Below are 15,615 nucleotides of genomic sequence, written 5' to 3' on the forward strand. Positions count from 1 at the left end.
CTTAACTATGAATTTGCAGTGCGCATTCTGTTAATCGCTGACAGTTAATTCAAACAATTGACAGCTATATAAAATTAATATTTTCGTTAAGTTTTCATAAATTTTCTAATTTTCCGCGAAATTTTTGGATTTTTTGCTTTCATAAGAACCTTCTGCTGACAATAACAAACACAAAAAAAAATAGTGAAATCGGTCCAGCCGGTCACGCGTAATGGCGTGACCAAAGGAAATAGGGATTCATTTTTATATATATATATATATAGATGTACGCACATCACTCTGAAATGGGAAGAAATAAAATCCACGAGAAGGAATTTAACCCTGGACAGGTCACGTTACCGATAAACCAAGAACCCAACGTTGTATCTGACGCACATTACTATTTATTTGTACAAGTGTTTCATTATTGCGTGCCATGACGAATAACAGTTCACGTGGTTAAACAACACGCGTTTTTAAAGGGTAGGCAGAGGTGCAACTTGTGCACTCCCTTTAGCTGTCTTCTGTCCCATGATAGGAAGTGAGACTATTGATATTTCGGGTACAAATTTCACACTCCACGCCGATACTGAAATACTCAATATTTAGCTGAACTTGGATTCGATTGGAGACCTCAGATGGTCTACTTCGAAAAACGTAATCCGTAGTTTCGGACGGATCGCAAGTTTTGTTACTACGAAGTGTTACGGATCCGATCCGTTCATCGCAATATTTCAGACATGGAATTTGTAACAACTTATAGAGTTTCGCCATAACTTTTTAAAACCATTTACAAGGATAAAGATCCATTGCTTTCTCAAAAAAAAAATACGTGGAATTGATTCTACCACTAAGGTTAGCTACAGAACGGTGACGGATCCGAAGTAATTTGGTAGTCGAGTTCAATCCGAAGTTCGTCGTTTCTTCGTTTCGGACCGACGTTTCGACGTTCGTTTGTTGTAGAAGACCCTCAGTGCCAAGGGCGTCGCCAAGGGGGGGGCAGGGAGTTGCAGCTGCCCCTCCCCCCTAAAGATTCTAAAAAGTAGCCTAATGTAAAGCATCCAAAGTCCTAAGTCTTTGACTTGACTTGATCGATCATTCCCGTACGTCGAAACTCGAATGAATTCACCAATGCCATTCCTAATATTCCGTACGCTCACGCTCAGCTCTATGTTATTGTTCAAGCGGGAGAGCAGGAGTGGAGGAGGAACATGTGCTCTCGACTTTACCTACAATTCATACTTTTTTCATTCTCCAAATCAACTTGCACCCCCGGGCCACCGGCTACCGATGTTCTTGCTCAGCCCCCCCCCCCCCTCTCCCGCCCTCCATCTGGGCCACAGCCTGGTGATGCTCATGCTCAGTGCGATATACATTTCACAGACACGGAGGTAGTCAAGTCGCAAGTCATCCCAAAGACATGGAGACAGTCAAATTTGATGTCAAGAAAAACACTACATTATCAGAAGCGGCTGTAGGGGGAGGCGAACCGGGCGAACGCTCACGGCCTCGCGCGGTTTCCTGGAGGACCTTCTTTACTATCTTACCGACGAAACTATAACCAGAGAATTCTTACTCCGCCCGGAGCGTTGCCTAATTTTTTTTAACTTTCTGGTTAATGCAAAAATTAATTTTACTTCATATGTTAAAAATATCGCTGTCTTAATAAAATAATTACCTATTCCAAAACTGTTGATTTGTGGGAATCGTCAAAACACTCATTACTGTATACGACCTTTTTTAAATTGCTATAAAATTGAACTTGTTAAAGATAAATCAAAAATGAAACCTATAGCATGAAAAAAAAGGAAAAATAAAAAAGGTCGCAAACACAAATGAGTTGACGATTTTCAAATTAACAATTTTGGAATACGTCGTTATTTTATTAAGACAGCGAATTATGTGCTGTTTGTTTTTCTAAATAAAACAACATTGTTTAAGGTTTATTAACTCCTCTGAGCCTTGTATCTGTATTTGAAGCCCTGCGCTGGTGAAGGGTCAGGAGCGACTGTAGAAGCCACGTCAGTAACTGAAGGTGTCACCTGAAATATAAAAACATTCAAAGCGGCGATAGCCCAGTTGGTGTGGAATGGACTGCCGAGACGAATGTCCGCAGATTCAAAACCTAAACACACCTCTGACTTTTTTAATGTTACGTGTGTTTGTGAATTATCGCTTGCTTTAACGGTGAAAACATCGTGAGGACACCTGCATACCTGAGAAGTTCTCGATAAGAATTTTGAGGGTGTGTGAAGTCTACCCGCACTACAGCGTGGTGGACTAAGGCCTAATCTCTCAGTAGTAGAGAAGACCCGTGCAGCAGTGATCAGACACAAAACCTCAACACTGCAATTACAGTAACACAACTACGCCACTGAGGAAGTGGATAATGATCGATTACCTCATGAACATGTACGTGTTCTGTGGTAGTAGTGATGGTGAAGTCGTGGCGATGGTCACCACCGTACGGCAGGCGGGTCGACTTCACCGGGGACTCGTCATCAGGGCCCATGCTTTTGATTATAGTGTGGATTATATGTCTGAAATAAGAATCATTAATTATTCAAATAAAAATGGATCACTAATTAAGAACGTTTACGCATCCGCGCGCCGTATGTCTCAAAAACAGCACTTTTCGAAGGAGATAATATCCATCAAAACATTATTTTAAAAACATATGAATTAGTAATTATTATAGAAAATTTTGTTGTCTAAATAGTTAGTAGAGAAAATTTTTAGATTTAATGAGTATTTGTAAATTCTTTAATGATTACTGAACAGAGGTTTTCTTATTTGCGCTTCGAACGTCTATTTCGAAGCTTTAAATATCTTAAACCACTAAAGAACATAACAATATGTTATTTTTATCTAACTAAAAAGAAATGACATTGTTTTCGTATATTTCATGTATTTATCTAGCTAAACTAGCAATTTTAATGACTAATATTTAATTTTTATTAGGCACCGACTTCAAAATTGTTAAACTGTATATAGATAATGTTAATTTTGTTTTGGTTTTTAGTGGTTTTAATGGCAGTAAAATTTTTAATAAAAGGTTTTATTTTTTAAATTTTTGTGTTAGGAAAATCAGTATATATTGAGGACATCATATCATCAGTATGTAACTGTCCACTGCTGAACATAGGCCTCCCCTAGAGCGCGGCACGTTGCTCGGTCCTCCGCTCTCCTCATCCAGCGTCCACCGGCGATCCTGCGTATGTCGTCGGACCAGCGGGTCGGAGCTCGTCCTACGCATACCGAGACGCGGTCTCCACTCCAGGACTTGTCTGCTCCAGGGGGCATCAGTCCTACGACAGATATGGCCAGCCCACGATGAGGACCTCATAGTTGACATAATTTTAAGAGTGTTCAGATGTATCTCCGAAGTCAACCGAACAACAATTAAATTTATACCAAAAGGGAAGGACCAGTTTTCAAATAAAAAAAGAATTATCAAAATCGGTTCACCCAGTCAAAAATTCTGAGGTAAAATATACGTTGACATCATTTTAAGAGTTTTCTGATGTGTCCCCGAACTCAAGGGTCCAACAACAACCAGCTTTCAAATTAAAAAAGAAACATTGAAATCGGTTTACCCAATCAAGAGTGGTAAGGTAACAAACACAAGAAAAACATACAGTCGAATTGAGATCCTCCTCCTTTATTGAAGTCGGTAAAAAAGAACAAATAATCCAATTCAATTATTTGTTTTTTTATGTTAAATATATATGATAACCACGATAAAATCCGAAAATAGTTTGATTTCAATGTCTCAAATTCGCGTAAACATAAGAAATCATGTCTATTCTTTATAGAGATACAGTAATGAATAAACAAACCCAGCATATTGAAACCCGAGGTCCATGTATGAGTTTCGTTCAGCAACAGACAGCGCTGCGGATAGTGCTGGATAGGAATCCAGTTTCTGGACTCCGTTCTGGGAGTCGGGACTCTCTTGCTGACGACGCGCGAAGTGATCACGGAAGAAGCTGGAAAAGGTATCAGTAAATTTATACTTATTTATGCGAAATGTTTGAAAGCGATAGCCTAGTTGGTTGTGGAAAGGACTGCCGAGACGAATGTCCGCAGGTTCAAATCCCAAACACACCTCTGACTTTTCTAAAAAATCATTTGGATATTCTTTGTGAATTATGGCTTGCTTTAACGGTGAAGGAAAACATCGTGAGGTAACCTGCATACCTGAGAAATTCTCTATAGCAATTTACGAGGGTGTGTGAAGTCTACCAATCCGCACTAGGACACCGTGGTGGACTAAGGCCTAATCCCTCCCAGTAAAGGAGGCCCGTGCAGCAATGGCACAGTGTATAAATACAGGGCTGATATAAACTATTAACTAAACAATAAATACATTTTATTTTTTTATTTGAATCAGTAAGTTACTTACCTCTGGGGTTTGCTGCTAGTGGTGGACATTTCCCTCTCTTTATCCAAGCCCAGCATTTCTTCTACCTTCGAATTTAGCTTCTCAATATAATAGTACAAGGTTTGCATTCCCATATCCTTCTGATTTTCATTGAGTTCTTTCATCTAAAACGTATAAGTTTTAACTAACGAGCATATTCGATTCGCACAGACATTACACAGTATAGTTAGTTATAGACCAAATATTGGGATCACATTTGTGCTCCAAAGTTATTTCCAATTGGTAATAGATTTTATTTGAAATGTCCATGTGACAAGATGTCATAGTTTCCTTAGATATTAATATAATCCCGGCGCCACACACAGACAAATATTTGAACAAACACTTTGCCACACATTTGAACACTTACAGACACTGACCAAATTTCAATTTTTATGGCTTTTACTTTTGAGTTTCCATATAATCGTTTCTCCTTCAATTCGATTACTTTGAACGCTTTGATGTTTGGTCGAAAAACCGATACCGAATGGCAAATACGCAAACATTTAAACAAACTTTGCACAAATACGCAAATACCCGTGCCACACATGAGTTCAAACAAGTGTTCAGGTAAGAGTTCAAATATTTTTGCTATGTGTGGCGCCGGAATAAAAATAACATATTACATCAGTGTTTTGCTATTTGACGGTAGATTAACCATTGCATAGACGCATTTTTTGTATAACATTCTTGCCAATGTCTTCTCTATTTAATCTGAGAATTTTGAATTCACATTTGTTTTTAATACGGGCGGAGATCCCGAAATGCAACTCACGTGGGTCAACGGGCAAAATGAAGTTACCTTATCATTTAAAATCATTAAATAATCAGGTGTCTTTCTGAACCTCTTGAGAACTGTATCGAAGTCTTCTCCGTAGAGTTTTACTGCCTCCGCTTCCAAATCATATTTTCTACAGGATATTTTAACCACTAGAATAAGATTATTTTTAAATTGCTTCATTAAATAAATATTAAATAAATGTATAGTGTTCAATCAGTAAGAAATAAAATAAATATATTTATAAATAACTTACACATCCAACAAAATATGTTAGCGTATATAAATTCTTTCATTTTTATTGCAATAATAAAGTGTTATATTTTATAGCTATTCAAAATTACTTTGACTTGCCCAATATATTTTTTAAATGACACGTATGTTAGCCTGAGAAGGGCGGCTGATACCAACACACTGGACTTTTAGGAGAGTGCTTTAGGTCCTTCGAATTCTTGTGCGCTCTGTCTCCACATCTCACGTCCGCACGGGGGACATTGGTCGCTCTAGACACACAGTTCAGTGTATACCTCATGGCTGTAACACATTGAGGCCTATGAGGGCTCGTTCTCCCCTCTTCCCATCCTAAGAGTTTCTTCCCCCATACTTCCTTCCCAGCTATCCCCTCCCAATTTTCCTCCAGGGCCCTAAAGTCGCTAAGCCGGCGGATTCCAGTGTGCCATTCGTAGGTTCACCCCCGTGTTGATTATGGCGACCGATGTAAAAGGTTCCTCTGTCTAGATAATAGGAACCTCTTTGAGGATAAAATGCAAGAGAAATGTGTTCACTTACTGTGAGTTTCTGCTTGGCACTCCACTACGAGACGAATGTCCGCAGGTTCAAATTCCAAGGGCACACACCTCTGACTATTCTAAAAAAATATGTGTGTATTCTTTGTGAATTATCGCTTCCTTTAACGGTGAAGGAAAACATCGTGAGGAAACCTGCATACCTGGGGAAGTTCTCTATAGGAATTTCGAGGGTGTGTGAAGTCTGCCCGCACTACAGCGTGATGGACTAAAGCCTAATCTCTCTCAGTAGTAAAGGAGGCCCGTGCCCAACAGTGGGACAGTATACAATCTAAGGCTGATGTTGATGATGACTCCACTACGCTCATCTGATACCAGGAGCAGCCTTAAGGAGAGGTTAAGCGGCAACCGCCCGGGGCTTCGCGCTTACAGACCTTTTTTAAGATCTTACCGTTGAAACCGTTCAAACTGAGGAACTATTTTTGGGTCCGTCCGAGGCTTCACTTCACTTCACTTCACTTCACTTGTTCTTTTTTTTCGCCTGGGACCTTGACCGCCATTTTCTGAGACGAGATTTTAATACCCATAATATAATAATAATATCAGCTATGTATTATTTACTGTCCCATTGTTGGGCACGGGCCTCCTTCACTACTGAGAGGGATTAGGCCTTAGTCCACCACACTGGCTTAGTGCGGATTGGTAGACTTCACACACCTTCGAAATTCCTATAGAGAACTTCTCAGGTATACAGGTCTTTCACGTTGTTTTCCTTCACCGTTAAAGCAAGCGATAATTCAAAGAGAATACACATATAATTTTAGAAATGTCAGAGGTGTGTGCCCTTGGGATTTAAACCTGCAGACATTCGTCTCAGCAGTCCGTTCCACAACCAACTAGGCTATCGCCGCTTGTAATAGCTAATACCCATAATGGCCAGTAATTCTAATTACAATGTTCAAACCATATAACAGTGCTCACAATTGGCTCTCAAGTTTTGCTGGTGGATATATTTTATATCAGCCCGGATAGCGACCATACACAAGGTGTTAAAACTTATCGTAGTTATAATTATACATGGTACAAGTACGACTACCGTGCTGAGGTCCCGGGTTCGAATCCCGGGTCGGGCCAAAATAATTGTGACTGGGATTTCCATCTTAAAAAATTACTCAGTCGCAGCTCGGAGTCAGGAAGTTGGCGGTGTGATACCGCCGTGCCTCGGAAAGCACGTAAAGCCGTTGGTCCTGCGCCTGATCTCTCTCCGGTCATGTCGGATTCCCGTCTCACCTGACTATGAGAGTGAAGGAGCAGAGAGTGCTTGTGTATTGCGCACACACTTGTGCACTCATCTCCTGCATGGCTGATCTCCGTTGAGATTGGCCGTCGTGGCCGAAATTCGGCTAGGAGGGGATTATTATTAAAAACTCATAATGGCCCACGTGTGTCGCGTTCCGGGATCAGCCTGTGTATATCCAACAGGCATAATTGTGTCGACTGAGCGGTAATCATCTCTCGTCAGTTGACATTCTATTGGACCGCACTCCACTTACCATCAGGTGTAGTGAGGTCTCTGTCTAACACATATAAAAAAGACTCAGGGAAGGGTTAGGTAATTAAACGAAAGCAACTGTAAAACATTTTATTTATCTTCATATATTCCCTTTTTTCCTACAAAAGGTATGGACGTCCTTCCAAAAGCGCCAGCCGGGATATTTCTGTCATATTCGTGTCTTTTAGGCTTACTCTGGACTTTGGGAATATAATGTTCCCATTCGTTAATCTTTTTAAAACTCTCGCTCTTTCTTTTTGTTGTTTTTCGTTTTTGTCGCGTCGTTGCCTCCCAATTATCCCAGTTATCTTTCTTCTGCCATTTAGTGTCCCAATCGTTCTTTTTATCTTTCGTGTCGCTTCCTTTTCTTTTATTTTTAGGCTGTTCCCATTTAATGTCAACTTTCTTTTTTAGTTTAACACTCCAATTTGAGGTTTCTTTCTTTTGTTGTTGTCCCCAGTTGTCCCAGCTATCTTTCTTTTTGTCTTTACCAGTATCCCACTTGTCTTTTTTATCATTCTTTTGTCCTAAATCGTCCCAGTTATCTTTTCTTTTGTGTTTTCCTACGTCATCCCATGTGCTGTCTTTTTTATCGTTCTTTTCCCCCCAATCGTCCCAGTTATCCTTCTTTTTATCTTTACCTACATCATCCCGTGCATCATTTTTCTCCTTCTGGCCCCATTCGTCGAGTTTGTAGATGTTTTTCTTCTTTCAGTCCTTTATTCTTATCTTTTTTATCTTTCTGTCCCCAATCGTCCCATTTGTCTTCTTTCTTTTTGTCTTTTTTATCATCCCACATATCTTTGTCTTTCCCCCAAACATCCTTTTTGCTTTTTTTCTCATCTGATATATTACCACCTTTGCCTCCCCAATCTTTTTTATCTTTCGCATCCCAATTATCTTTATCCCAGTCGTATTTTTTAGTTATTACGTCCCATGCGTTGTTTTCTATATTTTCTTTGCTTTCTTCTTTTTTTCTACTGTTATGGACGTTTGATTTTTTTAGTGGATATGCTTTTTCGTTGTCTTCTGCACTTTTCTGTATTGCTTCTGCATTTCGCTGTTCTTCAGGAACTGTTTTCTCCTGTGATTCAGCTGTAAATGTAAATGAAAAAGAAACATATCTTTATTTAACACAAAAGATCTATACGTAACAAACAAAGTATGAGTTTTACAGTAATAATAATATATGTAATATTAAAAATAAAATACATTATAGAAGTAATTGATCAAATTTAAGATAAAGATTGGTGCAACGAATTTTGGGTCCTCAAACAGTGAAAACCCACGCTACGTCACTGGACGCGTATCTTATAGGAAAGGATTAAGCACACTTCATGTAGAGATGGCCTCGAGCGATAAGACCGCCATTTGTACCACCGATGTTTAAATAATTTCCATCATATGTATAGGTATACATATTTGTTTTGTTTTTTAATACTTATGGTGTACAATAATTATAATAATAATATCAGCCCTGTATTATATACTGTCCCACTGCTGCACGGGCTCCTCTACTACTGAGAGGGATTAGGCCTTAGTCCACCACGCTGTAGTGCGGGTAGACTTCACACACCTTCGAAATTCCTATAGAGAACTTCTTCGATGTTTCCTCACGATGTTTTTCTTCACCGTTAGAGCGAACGATAAATTCACAAAGAATACACACATGATTTTAGAAAAGTCAGAGGTGTGTTTGGGATTTGAACCTGCGGACATTCGTCTTGGCAGTCCGTTCCACACCTATTTAGGCTATCGCCGCTTGTACAATAAAATTTTAAATAAAAATAAGAATGCTTACGATCGTCTATTCGGAAAACAGCCTGTCGCCTCAGACTCCTGAGGATTTCCTTTAACTTCCTGCTTGCGACACTTTCGTCCTCGTATGAACTCGATCTGTGGAATTTTGGAAAGCAATGTAGCTAGCAATGGCGAAGGATCCATACAACTCGACTCTTCCGACTTGCCTATTTGTAGAATCTAATTATCAGAACGATTTGCAGACTGCATTCATGTATTAGTACCTATATTTCGTGTCAGGTTCCCTTTGGAAAATATCACATAGCGCCAATGGTGTCGCCAGAGGAGGGGGGGGGAGTGACAAGAGATTCTAAAAAAGTTGCCAAATGTAATGCAACCAAACTCCTAAGTTTGACACGCTTGGTCGATCATACCCGTACGTCGAAACTCGAATGAATTCACCAATTCCATTCCTAATATCCCGTACGCTCACGCTCTGTTCTATGTTATTGTTAAAGCGAACAGGAGTGTGGAAGGAACATGTGCTCTCGACTTTACCTGCAATTCATACTTTTCTCATTCTCCATATCAATTACCCCCCCCCCCCCCCGAGCCATCGGCTGGCGAAGCCCTTGCCTTTCGCCACTGATAGCTAGTGATATTATTAATTACGGGTTTTAGAATACAGACCTATTTCACCCAGTCTTCAATGTTACTCTTTCGTAACAAAATATAGGCGATAAAAAATCATTGAAATTAAGTGCAAGGACCCGATGGGCTTTATTGTTCAAAGTTTAAGCAAAAATAGGCAGCTGTGGATTTAAATAAGGCCTTTTTGGAGATTTTAAGAGTCTCCAGACCACATTAAAGACAGTAAACACTACATAATATATCTTATATCTATATATATAAAAATGAATCCCTATTTCCCTTGAATATTGATCCCTTGCTTGAACGGCTGGACCGACTTCACTTTTTTTTTTTGTTGTATTTGTTATTGTCAGAAGGATTCATAGTTATGACGGGACAACGTCTGTCGGGTCAGCTAGTTAATTTATAAAAAAACGTTTACAAAAGTGTAGTATGAGCCATTTACACATTATCAAATCTGATTACTTTGTGCAATAATATCTTATAGTTATTTATGTCTGTAATATTAAATAAATTATAGATTTTACTATCTTTTTCCTGCTATACCATTTACCTACATCATTATCGAAACTCGGTTTATAACAAGATAGTAATTCTTTGATTAGTTAGGCAGCATTAGACGAGACTGGTATTGGTGTCTATTTCTGCCGCCAAGCAGCAGTGTGTAGTCACTGTTGTGTTTTGGTTTGAAGGACATTATAGTGTAACTACTGGACATAATGAGACTTAACATCTCATGTCTCAGGACGAGCGCAGTTGAATACCGAACAATACTTTGTAATTCAAGATGTTGGTGTTTCTACTTTTTATGGATCGTATTGCTTACCATCAGGCGAACGGCAAGCTCGTCTCGTCATTCAAAGCAATAAAAAGATCTTTCCACACAAGCAAGCAAACCTAGTATGAAATACTCACTCTTTCTCTTCTAAAACGCTTTTAAATTGTTCCAAAACTTCAGGATTACTAATAAAATGCATTCTAACTTTTGGTCTTTCTTTGTACACTTTGCTTGCATCGTAATTCTTTTGTATTAACTTCATAACTTGTTTTAACGCCATCTCACGGTTGTTATGGGTATTAACATAATTTCCTACTTCTGAAAAAACTATTTTTTTAATACGAAGCAAATAAAGAAGATTAAGGATGCCATAGAAATAGATACCCTATGGGAACGAATAGATATTATTATTAATTTTCCCCCATGGTAAATAATGGAATTTTCTAAATCTGATTTTAAAATATATTTTTTTTTACGTGGACAGGGAATTGACCCTACTCTCTTTCTTTCGAACGCGTCATAATTCCCGATGACTTCACATGTGGGTATTGCGCCTCTCTTCTATTTCTAATTATTTACCCCTTCCACTGAAATTCCAAGACATAACTTGTTGATTTTGTATCGGATTTTAATAATTCCTTCTGTGTTATAATTTATGTAACAGTAGCGACCCGCCCCGGCTTCACACGGGTGCAATGCTGATACTAAATACACTACAGAAAAACTGTGAACGTTGTATATAAAAACATAGCGGTCCGCTCTGGCTTCGCACGGGTATAACATAACAAAATAACAGTATTTCTCCACTATTTAATGGATTTTATTATACATATAAACCTTCCTCTTGAATCACTCTATCTATTAAAAAAAAACGCATCAAAATATGTTGCGTAGTTTTAAAGATTTAAGCATACAAAAGGGACATAGGGACAGAGAAAGCGACTTTGTTTTATACTATGTAGTGATATATATTTAATAATAGTAAAGAACAAAAATAAGTATAGTACCCTATTATAAATAAATAACTTACCCTTTGATATATCTTCATCATTATTGTATATTTCGTTAATTAAATAAATTAATTCAGCTGTTTTCTTGTATAAATTTCTATCCATTTTCGGTTTAACAGTTGCAGACATTTTGTGAGTTGCTTCTACATTATTAGTGAAACTTTGCAAAACTAAAATGCCAAATTAAGTATAACAGTTATTTCTAAAATGTCAATTATTTGATTGACCCTAAGTTATCTGATTTTTTTAACCAAATGATTACAAATAAAGGTGGTTATAGTAACAATTTACGAAGTAAGTTTTCTTGAGATTATCAGTAGAGTGTCGAGAAGGGACGAAGCCCGCTCTTTGATACGTAGATCAAAAATTATCTGATTTTATTTCTTTCTGATTGATAAATTAAAGTGACGATCGTCTAGTTGGGTGTGGAACGGACAGACGAGAAAGTCAGGAAGTTCAAAATACCTCTGCATTTTCGGAAGTTGTGTATATTTTTTGTGAATTATCGCTTGCTTTAACGGTGAAGAAATTTAGTGTCGCAAAAAAAATCGTTTAAGTCAATTAGCCTCTTAACCGTCGCTATAATTATACAAAATAATTAAAAATTAACCGATGACGTTCCGATCTACGCAGAAACTCACAACTTTTTGTAGTCTGACGCTATCCATTTTTTTTTATTTCTATGAATATTCGCGTAAACATAAATCCTTTTTAAAATAAACTTACCTACTAAAAATACTACGTAAAAAATCATATCGCCTTCCAACAACTGCTATAAAACTCAAACATTTTACATTAGAAATGCATGGCGTATATAAACATACTGCGAAATATAATTCAGATAGAATGATTATCGCGAGGAATCTATACTATTATATAAAACTTAAGAGTTTGTTTGTTTGAACAAGATAATCTCAGGAACTAAATTTTAAATACTGCCGTGCTAAGCTCAAAAGCGGTATTTAAAAAAAAATCAAAATCTTGATTTTCATGTCGTCAGATAGCTTAAAGAAATACCAATCCAATGAATTTACTTAAATAACGGTATCTTGTTTAGAACTTGTTACAAACTTTAAAGAGTATCTCTATCTCAGTTTTACATACACAACTATATTTTCGAAATAAGGTTTCCCTGATACCGCTTTTGCGAATAGATGTGTAGTTAATTTTATTTACGCTTTACTACCAATAGAAATAAGGCGGAATATCATAGAAATGTCATATAGGGAGTTGTTAAATTAATACGATATTAATAAAATCATGATTCTGTAAAATTGTTTACTTCCCCGTCGAAATAAAACTACAATTTCAAGAAATCATAATGTCTATCTATAATCTATAATATTATATAAAGCTGAAGAGTTTGTTTGTTTGAACTCGCTAATCTCAGGAACTACTGGTTCGAATTGAAAAATTATTTTAGTGTTGGATAGTCCATTTATTAAGGAAGGCTATTGGCTACATCACGCTATGACCAATAGGAGCGGAATCAATGGAAAATGTTGCAATAATGAAGGTTTTTCTTCCTTTTGAAAGTCCGTTGCGTGTGCTGCGTAAACGGTTAAAGTTACACAACAAACATGTATGACAGAATTGTTCCTCTTAATAAGTTTTAAAAAATATAAAACAAAGTCCCCCGCTGCATCTGTCTGCCTGAACGTGTTAAACTCAAAAACTACCAAACGTATTCAGATGAAATTTGGTATGGAGACAGTTTGAGACCCTGGGAAGAACATAGGCTCCCGGGAAAACATATAGCGTGACTTTTATAACGGAAAACTTTAGCCCAAAAAACTTTATAACGCGGGCGGAGCCGCGGGCTAAAGCTAGTACATTATAAAATAAGACTCCCGCCACATGTCTGCATGTATGAATGCGAAAAACCAAAGAAGTATTAAATGGATTTCGATGAAATTTGGTATGAACATAGTTTGAGACCCCGGGAAGAACATAGGCTACTTTCTATCCTAGAAAAATGTATAGCGGGGCTTTTATCTACTTTTCTTTAGGACTTTCACGCAAGCGGAGCCGCGAGCAAAAGCTAAACGAAAAAAAAATTAAACTATTGTAATTGTTGTAGTATATGACTTTTAAGCTGAGTTGATATCGGCTTCTGCTCAGGCTTGCCTCTACCATGGCAAGGAATACACATAGCAAAAACTGTGAAACATTCGCTGCGCCACTGTTTGGTCTTTTAGGAATAAAAGGAGTAATTTAACTGTGTGTGCCTTTCTCTCTTTCTCTCTCTCTCCGTGTATATGTGTGTGTCTGTGTATGTATGTGTGCGCGTGCGCGTTTTTCGTTTCTGCGTGAGAGATTTTACATGTGTGTGTGTGTATGTTATTTCGCGCGTGCGTGCGTTTGTGTGTGTGTGTGTGTGTGTGTGTGTGTATGTGTGTGTGTGTGTAAATCGCGCGTGTGTGTATGTCAAAAACAGGTCCATCAAACCGGAGCTAGCACACTAGCCGGCGACTGTAAAAACATAGCGGTGGTACTGAGACAAACTATCGTATATGAGTGTCTTACTTCCAACAAATTAAACTTAAAAGCAAATAAAACACAAAAACCAATGGCAAGAATATATTTACAACAAAAAACAATCACTACAACATGTTTAATTGATCAAACCATACTAACAGTTAACGTACATTGACGTATATTCTATAGACACGAACATCCATATAAACTATTTGTTCAAAATCTGAACTGAAATGGCGACTAAAACGTCACTGTTATAACCTATTTATTCACTTGAACAATTAATTTTACTTATTTGACTAATATTTTTAATTCACATCCAGGTTTACATTTAGACTCGAGTTCTTATATTGAGCGCCACTCCGTACAACCACAAGCTGTCAATATTGACCATACTAAAGTCAGTTTCAATGGATTGCAGTACACTTCAGTTGAACACAGTGAATGTTCGGAACGCCAAATCTAGTACGTAGTACATATATATCGATGTTTTTACCCCATTTTGCAGTATTTAAAAACCTATTTAGAACAATAATAAGGTAAAATTACCCATTAGTATGGCCTCATTAAAAAATAAACTAATCTATATTTTTATACACTTACCCACAGTCCCCTAAAGTATTTAAATACTCTTTGGTTTAGTACAACCCCATATATTTCTTTTTTATAGAATTCATCTAAAAGTAACATATATTTCATAACTAAGTTTGTATATCAAAATCAACTTTAATACATTTGTATTTATTTTTTCAATTTGATATGGATATTGCCTAGTTGGGTGTGGAACGGACTGCCAAGACGAATGTCCGCAGGTTCAAATCCCAAGGGCACACACCTCTGACTTTTCTAAAATCATGTGTGTATTCTTTGTGAATTTATCGTTCGCTTTGACGGTGAAGGAAAACATCGTGAGGAAACCTGCACATCTGAGAAGTTCTCTATAGGAATTTCGAAGGTGTGTGAAGTCTACCAATCCGCACTACAGCGTGGTGGACTAAGGTCTAATCCCTCTCAGTAGTAGAGGAGGCCCGTGCAGCAGTGGGACATGGACAGTGGGAATGGGAATTTCTCAGGTATGCAGGTTTCCTCACGATGTTTTCCTTCACCGTTAAAGCAAGCGATAACTCCCAGTTTGTTTACATTTTAGACAAATTCTATATAATTAGTACCGTAGATTTTCTTGCATTTCAAACACAAGCCTGTCTTACGGCTAGCGTAGTTAGGCGCGCCGAGTCGAATCGAATCGCATTAATTCTGGTATATTTACTGCGTCCATTAGTAACTGAGGGTCTACTTCGACAAACATCGAAACGTCGGTCCGAAACGAAGAAACGACTAACTTCGGATTTAACTCTACTACCAAATTACTTCGGATCCGTCACCGTTCTGTAGCTTACCTTAGTGGTAGAATCAATAGGGGACCGGACTAATTTTTGTTCTTTACTATTATCAAATATTTACGTTATATAAATTATAACAC

General features: G+C 37.8%; 2 protein-coding genes across 4 annotated transcripts; both read right to left on the bottom strand.

Moving 5' to 3' along the window:
• Positions 1–1,910: 1,910 nt before the first annotated feature.
• On the bottom strand, positions 1,911–5,470 carry LOC115451041. Of its 2 annotated transcripts, none has more exons than XM_030179235.1 (6): positions 5,437–5,470; positions 5,205–5,332; positions 4,385–4,527; positions 3,819–3,968; positions 2,381–2,519; positions 1,911–2,021 (listed from the first exon to the last, which is right to left on the bottom strand). In XM_030179235.1, exons 1-6 carry the CDS (start codon positions 5,438–5,440, stop codon positions 1,926–1,928), a joined length of 660 nt encoding a protein of 219 aa, XP_030035095.1. In that variant the 5' UTR covers positions 5,441–5,470; the 3' UTR covers positions 1,911–1,925. The 2 variants fall into 2 exon arrangements, with proteins under 2 accessions (XP_030035095.1, XP_030035093.1); XM_030179233.1 differs by having other exon boundaries at positions 5,178–5,332.
• A 2,084-nt stretch (positions 5,471–7,554) lies between these two features.
• On the bottom strand, positions 7,555–12,502 carry LOC115451039 (protein pxr-1). Of its 2 annotated transcripts, none has more exons than XM_030179230.2 (5): positions 12,384–12,502; positions 11,678–11,827; positions 10,785–10,965; positions 9,280–9,374; positions 7,555–8,573 (listed from the first exon to the last, which is right to left on the bottom strand). In XM_030179230.2, the coding sequence occupies exons 1-5, from the start codon at positions 12,409–12,411 to the stop codon at positions 8,137–8,139; spliced, it is 891 nt and encodes a 296-aa protein (XP_030035090.2). In that variant the 5' UTR covers positions 12,412–12,502; the 3' UTR covers positions 7,555–8,136. The 2 variants fall into 2 exon arrangements, with proteins under 2 accessions (XP_030035090.2, XP_030035091.2); XM_030179231.2 differs by lacking the exon at positions 12,384–12,502 and adding an exon at positions 12,299–12,379.
• Positions 12,503–15,615: the final 3,113 nt, after the last annotated feature.

The sequence above is a fragment of the Manduca sexta genome, chromosome 1 (assembly GCF_014839805.1).
Source record: "Manduca sexta isolate Smith_Timp_Sample1 chromosome 1, JHU_Msex_v1.0, whole genome shotgun sequence".
Lineage (NCBI taxonomy): Eukaryota > Metazoa > Arthropoda > Insecta > Lepidoptera > Sphingidae > Manduca > Manduca sexta.